This window comes from Cottoperca gobio, chromosome 5 (genome assembly GCF_900634415.1).
Source record: "Cottoperca gobio chromosome 5, fCotGob3.1, whole genome shotgun sequence".
NCBI lineage: Eukaryota > Metazoa > Chordata > Actinopteri > Perciformes > Bovichtidae > Cottoperca > Cottoperca gobio.
The window spans coordinates 18,133,394-18,150,187 of NC_041359.1; the positions used below are offsets into that span (position 1 = coordinate 18,133,394).

The 16,794-nt window shown below is 41.7% G+C and overlaps 1 protein-coding gene across 1 annotated transcript in view; it reads left to right on the top strand.

Annotated features, from left to right (window-relative positions):
* The window catches only part of col7a1 (collagen, type VII, alpha 1), a 61,885-nt gene extending 56,678 nt beyond the window's left edge, over positions 1-5,207 (top strand). The window contains 8 exon segments of the mRNA XM_029432609.1: positions 33-86; positions 229-277; positions 512-520; positions 1,567-1,650; positions 2,002-2,127; positions 2,847-3,020; positions 3,447-3,629; positions 3,728-5,207. Of these exon segments, the coding sequence (XP_029288469.1) occupies positions 33-86; positions 229-277; positions 512-520; positions 1,567-1,650; positions 2,002-2,127; positions 2,847-3,020; positions 3,447-3,629; positions 3,728-3,756 (708 nt within the window). The 3' untranslated portion in view covers positions 3,757-5,207.
* The last annotated feature ends 11,587 nt before the right edge of the window (positions 5,208-16,794 follow it).

Below are 16,794 nucleotides of genomic sequence, written 5' to 3' on the forward strand. Positions count from 1 at the left end.
CGTGTGTGTCCTAATACCTGTCCATGTTGCAGGGAGAGTTGGGCCCAGATGGAGCCAAGGGAGACAGAGGAGAGCCAGGCATGACGGTCAGTGCTTGAACCTTTTACCTCGGGGCTCAATCTAAAGACTCAAACGGCACACTCATACACTTACACAGAGTTGATATTAGAGTTGTGTTTGGAAGTGTGTTTTTTTTGGGTCTGTTCTCACTCTTTACTTTGAATTCAGGAGTATGAGGTCAGAGAGTACGTTCGCTCAGAGATGAGTCAGCACTGTGGTGAGTCTTTTCATGCAGCTTGCATTGCTTATTTATAACACAGCTGTCCCCGAGTTGAACTTCAGATAGTGATCACAGCATATGAGTCACAGCCGCTGCTTAACTCTGTACATATAGTATATTATGATACGAAAGGAGCTGCAGAGAACTGCAACAATGACATAGCTCTTTAGGCTGACCTTTTTTTATTCCCTCTCTTTCTGCTTCCTTCCTGTCCATCTGTCTGATCCTCAGCGTGTGGAGGTAAGTGAGCCATTCGACTACAGCAGAAGACAGAAGGGCTGTGATTTAGCATGAGTCACAGCGGTATGCTATACCACATATGCTGCTGCAGAGTCTGTACTGGGAGCAGTCAGACTCATATATTATATATTTTTAGATTGCTTTTGGCATTTGCCCTCATTAAGCATTTGTGTGTGGTTTAAATGTTCATTTAACCTCATGCACACAAAGATAACATAGTCACTTTAGCTATTTGGTGGCATTTGTTTGATCAAAGTAACAAGGTGTGTAATGCGCTTATTGTTCAGGATCTTTTAAGATAAATCTTTAAAAAATCTGACAAATGGCCTGCAATACTATTTCTCTGCGTAAAGATGTTTTGTGACACTCTTTACATTTTATTGTATATATTATACAAACATGCAAGACTGAACAACACATTTCTCCAATCAGAGAGAAGGATACAGATTAAACATTTAAAAGTAAATTGATTAAAAGAAAATAAGTAAAAACCTCAAAATGATCAGCTTTACTAAAGTTTTAAGTAATGTGTTAATTAATTCAAAACTTCATCAGTGTTGTGAAGCAGCAGTTAATAAATATGCAGTGTTAATGAGAATGAGGCCAAAACAAACATTTCATGTTTTATTTATCAATTATTACCTAAGAAATAGTTATGTGTTGTACAAATCAGTAATGGTTTGAGTCTGCGGTCTTTAGTTGAATCAGCATTGATTTGACTTGGACTCAAGTTGAGTGCGACACAAGTCCATACAGCAGCGTCCTTGAGTCCTTAAAGGATTACAACCGGTCTTTGAAAGATTGCCCCATGTTGATCTTACAAAAACTCTGTAAATCCTTTTAGCTGGTGTGTATGTTGGAACGCTGGAATGATTTTTGTGGGGCTTTGGGGTTGTTGTTGTCGGCTCATGTGTCTGAAGGTTTTACTACCAGAATGTTCCTCTTTTCTCCCTCTTGTGTAACACTTACCTGGTCCCCCCCTGAATCCTGTCTCTGCTCCCTCGGTGTCCCTGTTCGCTCCTCCTTGTCCTATCTGGCTCTCTCAGGTTCAGGCCCAGTAAATCGGTCCCAGCCCCCGGTCAGGGCTCGGCCTGCACCAGAGCAGCAACTGGTCCTGAAGGGTGAGGAGGGTGAGTGTGTCCGTCCATCGCTCTGCCTGTCGGCCTCCATCTGTGTGTCTGTCTGTGTGTCCGTCCCTAACAAACAGGTTTAACTTGGTGGCGCTGCGTCTGGAGATCTCTGACCATTGGGTGGTTTTCTCGCGAGAAAACAGAGAACTCCATGATTGTTTATGTCATGTACATAATGTATTATATGTCTCTAAGCTTATTCAGACATTAGCAAATAGGCTCTATTGCCATACACCTGTTTTTAGATACTTCTTGAGTTGAGTTGATATGGTTGAGAGCCTTCCCCCTGTCTGAAGCTTGTCAGACGCAGGGGAAGGATCTCTAACCTGTGTGACGTTGCATTTCTCTCAGGCCGTGAGCTGCGCGTGGTGGTGAACACCAATGACCCGGACTATGAGCACATCTACTCCATCGAGTCCTACGACGACCCCTTGGACGAGCTGCTCTACTTCACTCCCTCTGCCAACCAGAGCGATGGTACTGTGTTTCAGACTGTGACCGACTTTATCATGCAGTGAAATAACACTTTCCCACACACTGAGAAGCCCCTTAACCAACTTTGTCTCATGTTTAAATTTGTGACATGAGCACATTGCTTCCTGCTCGAAAGTGAAAAAGAAAATCCCGAAATAAAAGCCACAAGGTGCCTTGTGATGTTTATTTTTAATCTGAAGATATATGATCATCCGACAAGCAGTTTTGAAGAAGCATACTGGCATTTTAAGGGCTAACAAATGTGAATTTGAAATCCACGTTTGCTATTTTCCAACGTGCACGCTCGCATGCATGTGTGTCCTTGCGGACGTATGGAATCCACAGACAAAACAGAAGATGGCATATGAAATTTTTTCTCATGTCCCATAATTTGGTTTATTCAATCGGCAACATAATCCAATTTGCGCTGGGGGAGCGTGTCTCATATTAAGTGTATGTGTTTTCACTTTGTGCTCATTTCATGACATTACGAGACCGTGTTGGCCTTGCATATTTTCTCACACACGCCAGCTGCAAGCACACACCATCCTGACTGACTGTGAACTTTCATGATTCATGATTTCAGATCATGATCTTTAAACCCGTTATCACATTGATGTATTTCTTTCTCTTTTTTTTTTTCTATTTATACTGAATGTCTCGATTGCTGTGTGTCTGTTTGTGTGTGTGCGCCTGTGCGTTTTCTGTGTGTATGTTGACAGGTGAGGTTGTCAAGGATAAAACTGACGAAACAGTCAAAGTTGAACCAAACAAATCAGCCACATCTGACGTTAAGAAAACAGCAAGAGTTGATGGTCAGAAAAAAGCCAAAGTTACACTTCTGAAAGCAGTCAATTCCAGATCAGTCAGGTCCAAGAGGAGTGTCAAAGGGGAAGGTAAACCAGCTTATCTGCTGTTGTATGTTTTGGGATTCATTAAGGGTTAATTCTGCCATCCTGCCTGCCTGGTGTCTGGCCCTCTCTGCATGTCTCAGGCTGTTTTGCTGTTGAATTAAAGGCATAAATGCATCCAGTAAAAATGAAATACAAAAACAAAGAATAATGCATTTGTGCTAATGACTTACTTTGCATCTGAAAATGTCAAATTGTTGGAATAAACGGGTTGGTTTTGATTGAGTTTTGATCTCCGTGGTTATGAATGCTTGTTTTGGGTCCCCTGTTGCTCTTTTTAATGCTGCTCTGCCTCTGCTCTTTTCTGCCTGGCCTGCCCTTTAATCACTGTGTGTGCCTCTTTGTGCACACTCTTCATATGTGGGTGTGTGTGTGTGTGTGTGCGTGTGCGCGTGTGCGTGTGTTCTGCAGCTCCAGCAGACCTGTGCCTGCTGCCCATGGAGGAGGGGAGCTGTGGACGATACACTCTGCGGTATTACTTTAACAGTCAGGTTCAGGCCTGCAGGCCCTTCATCTACAGTGGATGTGAAGGAAACGACAACCGTTTCCTCCATCTAGAGGAGTGTGAGGAGCTCTGCTCTGGGGAGGCCGAAGGTACACAAACAGACTCACACACACACACACACACACACACACACACTAGTTAATGTAAGGTATTGAACGTAGGCTGACTAACGAGTGATCTGTTGCAGGTCCTCGTCCCTTGAAGACAGCACGATGATTGAGGACAAATCCTCCTCAGCCACTGGAATGTTAGCCTTTTATATAGCTTTTATAGATCATTATTTTGTCAAATGTCAATGTTCAAGATTTGTTTTTGTTTATTTATTGTTTCTGGAAACCCAACCAAACCTAAGATTTAATAGAGGATACCAGAGTGCCACCCTGCTTTATGTTCTCCAAACCATGCAACAACAAACAAAGCCAAAATAGTGTTTATTAGGTTAAAAAATACTTTTCTTTTTATGCAGTAGTACATTTGTACACTGAAGAAGAGTGTCTTTGCTTTCATCCTGATTTCTCAGTTTAAATACTTTCAGTACTTTTATCCATTTCATGTTGCGCATACATAATAAGACTTATGTCTGCATACAGAAGAGTGGACAAATGACCTGACTCACCTCTCAGTTTAATGCAATAATCCTTAAGTAAGTGCCAATGTGGTGAAGTTTCTTTAGCTCAATGGTCTTTTTTGAGGCTGTGGTTTGTAGTGTTGCTCACTCACTATGTGTGTTTACATGGAGCCTGTCACTCCGCTTATCATTGGAAAAAGAAAAGTCAAAGAAATGTCTTTCTGTGTGGAAATTATTGTTAAATCTGTCACAATAATTGCATATTTTACAAACGAAAACACTCTTTCCACACGTTCTACACTACTGTTTCCCATTGTTTGGTATTCACCAGCACTTTGTTCCACTTTTTCAAAAGATGCATATATTTTTCGGAGTATTTTCTGATATAGAATACAAAGAGTATTACAAATCCACAGCTGTAAGCAAAGCACTTGAGGCAGGTTCATTTTATTTGTGCAGTTATTGATCGGCTTGATTACATTAAGAAAGAAAAAAAGGTCTACATGTGACCAGCGTTCCCCTTTGCTAATGAAGGTTTCTTACGTTAGGTCTTATGTCTTTTTGATTTGATTCTGATGCACCATCATTGCAAGCTGCAACAATCTAGGCCTGTTTTCTACCTCTGAGCCTCCTAAAAAATGTTGCCTTCAAAAATTGATGTACTTGATCTTTTATCAAAGAAGAAGATTTCCACCCCCCTCCAAGCCTTGAAAGTGCTCTAACGGCAAGTCACCTAATATTGTATATGCAGTAAATGAAAAGGACTTTTACTTCCAGAACCCTTGGAAATAACTCCTCACACTTCTCTACATGATAGCTATGCAGCTCATCTATATTGGGTTATTATTATGGATATAATTTTATCATTTGTATTAAATATGAAGAATCATGCACAATATTATGCCCATATTTTGTACATAATGTATTTTATTGTTTGGGGGAAGTTGTGTTTCTGATCAAGATTGCATGTTTACCTGCCAGAGAGAAGGTGCTATTTGTTAAAGGTATTTTTATACTGTGTTTTGAAGATGTGTTTTTGTGGTGCAAACCTTTCTTTAGTCTTATATAACTTTTTAAAAGGCCTTTCTAATAAACTAAATGTTTGAGTAAAATCAAGTTTGGTGAATTTTCTGATTTTAGCTATTGATCACGAACCTGTGTCCTTCTCATTCGCTGACAGTCTGTTTGACAACAAAATAAAATGTTACAGCCTCATTTATCTGCATAACACAAAACTGAATATTTCCAAATACATTACATAACTTGTCAATGTAGGGGTTAAAGAAGAATTAGGAGATAAGAAATCGTCGTGTGTGTGTGTGTGCGTGCGTGCGTGTGTGTGTGTGCGTGTGTGTGTGTGTGCGTGTGTGTGTGTGACTGATCAAGATGTTCTAATTTCATCAGCTGATTTTATTAATGAGAGGATTTTCTGCTTGTTGGCCACGACTCCCCCCTCTCTCCCCCTTGGTTTTTCATGCTCTCTGCCCTCGGTTGATTTCCCCTGGTGGAAGACGGCGACTCCATATCCACTTCATCACACACCAACAGGCCTCGCGCAGCTGCGTCGTCACCTCATGCTCTTCCTTTACCTGACTTAATTTCAAAAGTTATGTCAGTCAGCACCTCTATCATGCTGGGGGTTGGCATGTGTTGGCAAGACAGCTGACAGCTTTAACAGATTATGCACACTGTGACAAGGTCAAAGTCGCAACAAGCTGACAGTGATTGTGGAGGTAAAGGTATATAGGTGGAAAAGGCCTCAAATTGCAGGTGAGAGACAAAGACAGGACTCTGCTGCATTAATGTGCTGCTATAATGGCAACTACTCTACTGGGAAGGCTTTCCACAAGACGTTGTTTACATCCCATTCAGCCACAACAGCATTAGTGAGGTCAGCCACTGATGCTGGGTGATATGGCCTGGTCTCTGTTGGAGGTTTACATCTCCAGTGCCAGTGAAGTTCTTCCACACCAAACTCAAGAAATCATTTCTTTATGCACAGATTCATTGTCATGTTGTAACAGGAAAGGACCTTCCCCAAACGGCTTATTCAAAGCTGGAAGCACAATAATACAATATAAAAATACTCCATTTCAATTAAAATATAACTATTAATGATGCAATGAAGTGTAAGCAGCATTTAAATGTCATATTTAAGAAGCTGGTATATTAGAGTATATTCTTTGGGTGAAATCGTAAAAATAAAATAAAACTACCAACCATAGCTAGTGAAGAAAAGGGTACAGTTAATCCCACTGTAGTGGAGCGAAATATAAAGTTGCATAAGAAATGGAAAATAGGAAATACAAAAGTACCTCAAAATTGCACCTAAATACAGTAGTTAGTTGGAATTAAGGGTCCAAAATATGCATATTCCACATATTCTTGACAATATAATGTATTTACAGCTACAGTAGAAACAAACAATACAAAGAAATTATGTATATACATTTTTTAAGACCTGGGAGAGGGATCCCTGCTCAGCTGCTCTCCCTGAGGTCTCTTCCATTGTTCCCCCTTTAATTATGGGGTTTCTTTTAGGAAGTTTTTCCTTGTGCGGTGCGAGGGTCTAAGGACAGAGGGTGTCGTAACCTGTACAGTCTGTAAAGCACACTGAGACAAATGTGCAATTTGTGATAATGGTTTTATATAAATACATTTGATTTGATCAAGACTATTTTAAATAGATTGTATAGAGGACTGCTGTGAGCAAAGTGGACCAGAAAACGCATAAGAGCAGTGTCACCGTCTCACTAAATGTGTATTGTGTTTTAGTTTCAAATGTACTTAAGCACTGTTGAATTTCAAAGCAACAGCAAGCTGTGATACCACAGCGTGAGGGCCGCCTTCTCTCAGTAACAGTTACCTGCTGAGCCTAAGCACTGAAGCTTCATCAGCCACTTATGTAATGAGCTGTTTTTATGAATCTATAAGCTCATACACTTCATATAACCCACACTGTTTTTGGGAAATGCTTTGTTTAACTCAAACACTGGAAAAACAACCATGCTTGTGCCGAACATACTGTGGGCCTACATGTATGAATTTAAGTATGTTCCACACGCTCCACGCCTTTCCCTCAGCATGATTGATTTCTCTCATCTGTTACGAATGTGTGTGTGTGTGTGTGTGTGTGTGTGTGTGTGTGTGTGTGTGTGTGTGTGTGCGTGTGTGTGTGTGTGTGTGAGAGTGGGTGGGGGGAGCAATGACACACAAGCATATTTCATCATGATTCGTGTCTTGGAGATATATTTCACATGTCCTAAAAATAGCAGCCGTCACTGAAGTCAGCAGCGTAACTAGTCGGCTTTACACAAGACACCAAAAGACTTCAGTGGAGTCCCGCAAGTCTTTCAAAGGACGTGTGCGTGTGTGTGTTTAAGACTGCAAACTTAGGTCTCTATGTAAGAAGAGGAGCTTTAATAACCTTAACTAATTTGATATTCACTCTGCTAGGCTCTTTCTCTCTAAACACACACAGTCTCTGATTTCGTGACTCAAGGTTGTCCTTCACAGACGTATGCTAATGTATCTGTGCATGTTGCCTACAACTGAATTGTAATTTAATATGAACTAAGTCCCCCCCCCTGACTGCATTTATGTGCTGAACTATAGTGGTGTTTTTGTAATTCCCACCATAACAGCAGTTCTGCTGCCATCAACGTTGAAATCAGAATAATTCTTGTTATTAGCATGATGAGTTTTTGCAACAGGAAGCATGTTCAGGGTTATTTGTATATATATTTTTCAAATACAGACAAATGGATATTATGTGGCGTTTTTCTCTGGAAGATTAACAATAAGACACAATAAGGATTATCATTGGTGACCCTTCAAGGGTATTTCACAGCCACCATGATCCTTCTGCTGGTATGTAGTGGGTCTTGTGGAGGACAATCATGCACATGCCATGAGTACAATGGTGGCTCCCCCTGTCTGTGTGAACCAGAACTGCTCATCATCACCTCCCTCAGATGTGGAGTATGCAGAAACACGTTTAGGAGTTGTTCATTTTTCCTCTTCAGTGACCTTGACTGTTGAAAGCCCAAGGGTCTTGGCGTTGGCACAGAGCTGGATTGGTAGAAGCTCGCCAAGAGAGAGAAGCAAGCCAAAGTCTCCCTCTCTCTCTCCGTCACTCCTCTCACTCTCCATCTTGCTCTTTTTTTCTGCCACCCACTTTCCTCTGCAAGTACAAAGGCTGTTGCTATAGCAATGAAACATGCTAGAAATGTGCTCAATCTCACTTTTATCCTTTCAGCCATATTAGCATATGATCCGTATCACTTCTATCTTTATTTCTGTCCTACTTATTCAAACGTATTGCTCATTAAGCAAAACATTAGGAACTATTTGTTTGTGTGTGTGTGTGTGTGTGTGTGTGTGTGTGTGTGTGTGTGTGTGTGTGTGTGTGTGTGTGTGTGTGTGTGTGTGTGTGTGTGTGTCCTTTTAAGGTGCACATGCACTTGCTCATGTATACGCGCAAATGTGAATGTCAGGAGAAAAATGAAGAAAGAAAACTGAGGGATTACTGTAAAGCTTGTGTGTGCTGTTCACAGCAGATTCCCCTCAATGCTTTGACCCCCGTGTATTCTCTCGTTTATCTCCTGGAGTTTGTGAGTCTAGATGGGGGATCAGAAGTTCCTCCTGTCCTGTGAGTCTTTTATTTGAGCACTCAGAGTTGTGCCAGTCTAAGCATTTATTCAGTTTATTGATCTGAGCATTTTGGTTAACCTCTCCAGACTCCTGGCTGTACTGAGCACTTTCACACAAAGCAGTTTCAATTAGAAATGGGTATTACACACCAGCCTACCTCCGCTCACCTTATATCTCCCTGACTTTAAGTCCAGATGTTTATGCATGGCAGATTTGTGCTTAATGGTGTGTTTAAAAAAATAATTCTATATTTAAAGAGACCTTTAAAAATAGAAACTGACGGTTTCAAATGTTCCAGATGTTTGAATAGGACAACTCTTATCCTGTCCATCTCCTCAGTGAAGGTGTTGTTTACTTTGTTAGCAGATGATTCAGCTATTAACATATTCTCTTCATTATGGCGGTAATGAGCACAGGCCACATGAGTGTCACAATGCCTCAGCATTATTATAAGCCTCTCATGGGACATTTCAGGCACATAAACCGAAATTAGCATATGCCATTTCTCATCGCTCCTTGCTGTCATTCAGCTGCTCTATTTCAATATATGCTCAAACTACTGATGGCCTGAGATTGTTTTAGTTTTCTCAGCTCTCCCTCTCATCTTTCCCTCGCTCTCCTTCAATCTTCCCCCTCCAGTGATCCACTTCCCTCTCTTGACTGTAAGTAAATCTGTAATCTGCAATTTTGCAGCTGACTAGGAAGCAGAAAGTGGTGGAAATTGTTGGTTATTGGGAGAGGGGGAGATGGCAAAGAGATTGGATCCTGTAAAGCACTTCCTGCTCGTTGGAACTAGCGCAACACGTAGATAGTGCGGTCCAGCAGAATGGTAAGATGGACCTGGATGTCCTGGTTGTCAATGCAGCTTGATCCCTCTGATGATATGTTTCATGTGTTTGTCTCGTTTCAGTTAAAAACACTAATTAAACTTTTTCCTGAAAATGCCCCTACTTTGAGGAGGCTCTCAAAGAGTCAGAGCATTAATGGGAAAACTAATCTTCCTTGAATAAACACACACAGTCATGAACATTAAATCTTAGTTAAATCAACAGTAGCACAAGGAGGTGGCTGAGTCGGTGCAGGGAGCTGCAGCAGCAAATGGCACATCAGCACATTCGCAGATAGATGGTGAGAAGTGTCAGGTTGCAATGGTCACGCTGTACACCTGTATGATTGGATGTAACTATTCAGCTGGTGGCCAAGCTTGTGATTGTGAAGCATGACAGCTAATGCAAAGGCAATTTCAGTGCTCTGCTCTGCGTGCCTCCAGCGATGGATCCTTATGACGTCGGTGATCCTCTCACTTTTCATCTAGCGCCATCATGAGGTCAACATTTCTCTTTGTCCAACACTTTATGTTGACCAAATAACTACAGAACTAATGACAGTCTAAACTATAGGCTACTGTGTTTAATCCTAATTAGCAAATGTTAGCATGCTAATGTAACGCGACAGCACTGTGCTCCCTTTCCAAGCGTGCAGAAGAACATACTGTATGTGGAAGCTGCCACTTCAATGTAAAAACTTGAAAGGGCCTCTCTAGAGCCAATGTTTGGTTTGTCCTTCCTGGGCTACTGTAGAAACATAGTAGTGCAACATGGTTGGCTCCGTGGAAGAGGACCCGCTCCCCCTGTTTGCTATAAAGGGCTCATTCTAAGCTAACTGAAAACATGATTCTTAGTTTTAGGTAATTAATGAAAACATAATAATGGATATTATATTCAGTAGAGGACATATCGATATGAATTTGGTACATTTGTGCTGATCCCTGAGATAAACGACCAGCCTTGGACATAACTCTCATGACTGAGGGAGGTTACCTGTGAGTTTCTGAACCTCCACTACTGAATCACACGTTTTCAAACCTCTGTTACACTAACACGCTAAACTATGATGGTTAACAAGGTGCATACTAAACATCAGCATGTTATCGCTGCCACATTTACTCATATTTCCACAAACCTTAATCTTCTCACTTTGTTTGTGTTACCAGCAATGTCACCCTACTCCCACATGGTTTTGCAGCGCAGTCTGTTGACCTCTGGCCCCACTTAGCCAGTAGACTGAGCTGCCAGACGTCCTTGTCAGTGTGATCCTTCTGCAGTTTCCAGCTCATATTTCAGTTTTAAATTTTGTATAAGTGAAGTTTGTGCTCAGCTTTTAACTTTACTTCACTTCTATTTCCATTTGGGGTTAATGGCTTTGAAACACTTTGATCTTCAATTTAACCATTCATCCCATTAATGACTCAAACCGTGCTGATGCTGTGGACCCCTGGGATCATTACCTGAATGACTTTTCTGGTCTCTGCTCCCTAACCAACCTCATGCGACCACTTCAGCTTCCCTAAGTGATTGCCTATTGATTCATTAACAGTTGTGTAAAGTAAGGCTCCCTTTAAATGAATATGTTGCAACGACTCAACTTTAAAACACACAGAGGAAGGGATGACACGGAGGCAGAAACATGTAGTTTAGTGGAGATGGAAGAAAGACTGGCGAGGTGAGACAGAAGATTATTTCCCGCTTGTCTCTGTAGATGGATATATGAAAGCTGTCTGTGGCGATGTATCAGTTTGGATTTCTGGGCTCCAGGGCGCTGTCTCTCTTATTCAGAATATTATCTCTGGCAGGCTTCAAGTAATATCTTCACTCTGAATAAAATGGCACCCTAAAAAAAACACAGATACCAGTTTGTAGAAGTAGTGGCTTGGTTGAAATGTTTGAGGAGGATGACCACAAGCCATTATCGGGTTTATGCATGCAGGAGGGGTACAGGCAGGTCCTACTGTTGCCGTGCTGGAGAAGTGAAGTGAGGCTGAGTGGGAATGGGAGGGTAAGTGACAGGCTGTACGTGTGGACGAGAAACAGGAGGGCTGTGGATGTCAGATGCCGCCCAGGGAGAGCCCACTGCACAGGCAGGGGTCAATAAGGAAGGGGCCGAGAGTGGAAGCAGTGGGGGTTGAAGTGACAGGTCAGTGCGCGGCTCATCTTCCGTCCATCACACAGTCCCTTTGTGGTTCAATCAAACTAGAAATGTCTTGACTGGATTTGACTGGAGGAACACAGGTGAATGCCTAGTCATGCAGACACCTGTGCCCACTTGTCCGTACCAGACAAAAATATCATCCAATCAAATGAAAATAAATGTTTATGGAAACCTATACACTCTGGTCAAATGTGTTATTTCTTAACTAAAGCATGTTTATGTAAATTGAGGGTCTGAACATTTTTGTAGTGGCTAAACTGTATGTCATTTAAAGTGAAAATGCATTTCCCAAACCCGGCCTTTAGGGAAACTAGAGAGTCCAGAAGTGTTGTGTAGCCACATTGTGCGCAGAGATAAAACTAATTTCACAGCCCATTACACTTATTTGAAAAGCAACAGACGGTAGACTCACAGTGGGGGATGCAGCGTCAAAGAAATTCAAGTTTACAGTGGCCACAAAAGAGCAGCTAAAGGTGACTGGCCAGCCGTGGCGGGTCACACAGTCATGGTGACACAGTCAATACTAGACCCCCTATGCAGGTCCACGGCTACTTCCTGGGTACACTACTGAGAGGATGTCAGTCTACCCCCTCCGTAGGCAGGACACTATGAGCTTATACAAATACACTTCAGAGGTGGCATTTAGTGAGCCGGCCTTTGTGTGCCCTGCTTCCCCTTCTTTATGCTGGAAAAAGGTAAATTTGTCTCTCCTTATTCATAATGCACGAGTGTAATTGGTTAGATTCTGATCAAACAGCTGCTGCAGATCTTCTTTTCCTTTTCTCATCTCTTTCTTTCCCTCACTCACTTTATCTATTGTCTCTTTCTCTCTTCAGCTCTCTTTTATTGGCTCACTCCACCTCACCCATAATCCTCTCTGTCTGCCCCATGCCCCTGGCTCAGCGCTTGCCTCCCTCAAACCTCAGCTCAAGGTCATTTTGTCAAGCCACGATGGCTCCACAAAGATTTTTATTTTTCCTTCCTTTTTGCCTTCTTCTTCCTCATACCATCTCATGCATACGGTTATCAGGTCACACAGTTTGATAATTAATTTTCTCTTCTCTTGTGTCAACTTTTCACTTACATCAAAGCACTTCAGTCCGCTCTTCTGTATCAGTTGGAATTCAGTGAAAGCGAACTCCTTGTTCATGTTGGCCTCTTCAGGTCTATCTAATCAATCTTGCCTCTTATGTTGGAGTGCCTTTCATTTGAGCAGGAAGTTTAACTGAGTCAGTGAATGACACGGTGAGGCATCGTGGCATTTTAACTCTCTTTTCCACATTTCTTTCCCCCTCTTGTATGGGACTCTCCAGCTGGCCATTATGCTGTCTATAACTATAATAAGGTCAACTATAATTATGTGTCCACCGCATGTTTCTGTCACGTTTAAGGGAAATGCCTAGTTGTGTCTGAATATAAACATATCCCAATTATATTTCTCAACATATTTAATACCTGTTACACCGTTACGTTTTTGGTAGAAGTTTTGAATTGGAAATACAGGAAAATGTTAATACTGGGGTAACAAAAGTAGCCTAATTGAATCTAATTTAAATAACACCATCAAGAACATAAACAGATTGTCTCTTTTCACAAATATTTGTCAGTTTCTGGTGTGCATTTTAAAAAGTTTTTGAAAAGTTTTTGAATGTAAATAGACTATATAAATGTTGGATTTGACTGACATGTGAGCACGATGAGCATCAACAGTTTAGAGTGGTATGGCTCTAGGGATAGCGATGTGGATTGGTTCATCACTTTGGTCCAGACTGAAATATCTCAAACCATCAGATGGGATTGCCATGTAATTCTGCATAGATGTTCATGGTCCCCGGACTTTGAGTTCTAAACATTTTTGATCCACTGATCCTTCATCTAGTGCCACCATCTGGTCTAAAGTTGTGTTTATCAAAAACTTTGGTTTAGGACCAAATATTTGCAAAACTAATGGTATCCTCGTCAGCCTCAGCTGCAGGCTACTTTGTGTCGAATGCTAATAGGCACATTCAAGCATGCAATTACACGCTAAATTAATCAGAGCCATTGACCCTTTTCACACCTTTTAACGTGTCATATAGTAAAAGCCCAGGTGTAATGAATAACATTAACGATGGCTTGGTTCTCAGAAGTTGTGATGCGGCAATTTACATGTTATTAGTTACACCTGTGTGTGCACCACAATTGGGAAACCAGTGGGTTAAGATCTGGCGTGCATGTGTGTGAGTTTGTGAGTGGTGGCGTTGGTGTGACCAGGCCATCTCTCTCTCTCTCTCGATCGAGCGGTCAGTGGGGCTGAAGCCATACTGGGCCCCAGGTCTTGACATGTGTCCATGTTTACAAGAAGCTATGCTCGGGTATTTGATGCCGCGCCTCACTGCCAGACATGCTGTCGGACAGGGATGTACTTAATAACCCACACCACAGAGTCTACAATTAAACATTGCACATTATCACTAAATAAAGGTTTAATTTCCACCAAACATGACCACAGACTGATTACTGAACTGATTCACTACACTGTAAAAGAAAGTACAAAACTAAAGCCACAGGGAGAAAATTGATCTGTAGCGTTATTGATGCCTGTAGGGAAAATCTCTCTCTCCAGGGATGAAACGGGGACGTACACAGTACTGTACATTACCGGCTACAGGAACAAACATCCTTAGAGCTTGTAGGGATTCTGTTTCTACTTTACATACTAAAGACAAAAATTAACAAGCATCTTGTGGTTTGGAGCTATGTTTTTTTTTCATTCCTGTAGGAATCAAGTTGAGATGTTTCCGTTGCAGCTAAAATACAATGCAGCTTCACAGAAAACTCATTTTGATATTGAAAAATCAAAAAGCGAATGTTTCTTTTTAGCCTCAACATTTTGCACTGACATTTAACAACCATATGGGAAACCTCTGTAGAGGAAGTAGATATATAAGATTCTCGCTAGACTCAGAGTTTTTAACAAGTTCATGTTTCTTGTCTTCATGTTGCTGAAAAGCATTTTGGGAAAAATAGGAAATAAGCAAAATAGATAAGGTGATGGAGGCAAGAGAAGGTGTATACATTAAAACACTAAATACACAGCATTTATTATAAGCAGCTACAAATACATACATTTGCACATAGATACATTACAATAGAGAGAATGTAACGTCAGGTTGCACAGAGTCTTGCTCTGATTGGTGCTTGTACCGCAGTTTTTTCACTATGTCACTATGTACTATGTATAAATATTTTTGATAGTTTGTATGTGTTTTCGTGTACATGTTTCTTTATTTTCTAGTATTGTGTGTGCGTGTTTAGATGTATTTTTCAGTATTCTTCCTTGGCTGAGTGACACGGACATATGGTATGTGGGTGTTTGGCAGATGCTCCTTATCACTGGCTAGCTTTGCATTTGTGTGTGACTATTTTCACAAGAGATTCAGATCAGTAGCAAGGGCAATTCACTGTGTTTTTGTGTTCATCGGGAAAGAAATAGGCGACTGTGGGCTAACGGGGGACCTTGTTGTCCCGTAAAATGTGTAAGGGAAAAGAGAAAACATGGTGACGGAGGTGGTGGGGTGTGAAGTGGGTTTGGGGGGGCGGGGACAGAAAAACTGCTAAACTCTTTAGACTGAGACCATGAGGTGTTCAGTGCAAACTGTGATCACACAAAGTCACACACACACACACACACACATGAAGCACAGCAATAGATCAGTCGACCCTGATCCAAACCTGGGCCTGGAGAATACAATTTACTGTTACAATCCTCAGTTTTTAAAGCCTTGCCGTGAGTCGGATGAGAAGTTAGATACCACTCTCATGTCTGTGTGGTGTATATGGCTACAGCTCACTTAGCTTAGCTTAGCATAATGACAGGAAGTAACTGGAAAATCGGTTCTAAAGTTTACAAATGAACACATTACATTTCTCGAAAAAATGAATCTGTAAACTCGACACAGTGGAGTGTTATGTTTTAGCTGGATGTATGTGGCTATACTCGTGTAGTCTTTTGCCTGCTAGGCAACCAGTGGTGGTCACGAATACTACTGACTCCTGGTTTTTGTTTCTTGTTGTATCACTAACTCTCGTGTCATTTCAGATTCAGTCTCCTGCCCTGCAATTACCTCATTCCCTTCACCTGGGTTTCCTCGCCCATCTCCTCACCCGCAGCTCATTCCCTCATCATCAGCCCCTCAGCATTTATACCGGCTCCCTTCCCTTTGGTTGCTGCCAGATTGTCTTGTGTTTTTGCCAAGCGCTCCAGTGTTTCCTGTCTTGATTTTCGCCTGTATTATTGATCGGTTTTGACTCTGCCTGTTTTTGGACCTTGGATTACCCGCCTGCTCCTTGTCGGATTTGTTTGCCTGTATGACTGATCTCCCGGTTTTGACCTTGAACTGTTCTCATCACACAACATGTCCGTATCCGTGTCGTGCTTTTGGGTTCCACCTATTTGTACCAGAGATCTTTTCTGTAGATCCTCAGATACCTTTGGAAATGAATGCTCCCAGCCAAGAAATAGTCCGGTGCATAACCCCCTCTTCATTTTTGAAGTCCAACACTGGAAGTTAGCATCGCGCTTGTTCCCTCAATAAAAAGCCAACAGGATTTTTACATGGGAATTTGTGTTGCAGAAAATAAGCTCTGTGGCAAACACCTTTATGATTTTTGAAGCATAAATACAATTGGTAGAAGTAAAAAGCGAGAGTTCGGCTATAAACGAACCACGGTCGCATGACTTCAACGTCACCGCCACTGAGCAGATGAGTGTCCCCGTGTTAAATGTCCCCGACAACCTCTGTAGTCTCATTTAGCCACTCGTTAGCAACCATCTCCTAAACGTGTGTTAACCACAGACCTTATCTCAGGCATCTAACTAAAAACCCTTTGACGTTGAGGCGAGGGGATGGAAGTGCTAACTCATTTCCGTGTTTTAGGACTCCTGCAGCACTTCCTTTCCTTTTTTTTATATGGATTAATAAAACAAGGTATTATATGTTAATGTGCGAGCTTTAGAGGTGCTGGGAGGCATCTTCAGTAAGAGCGAGGCTAGCTGTTACCCT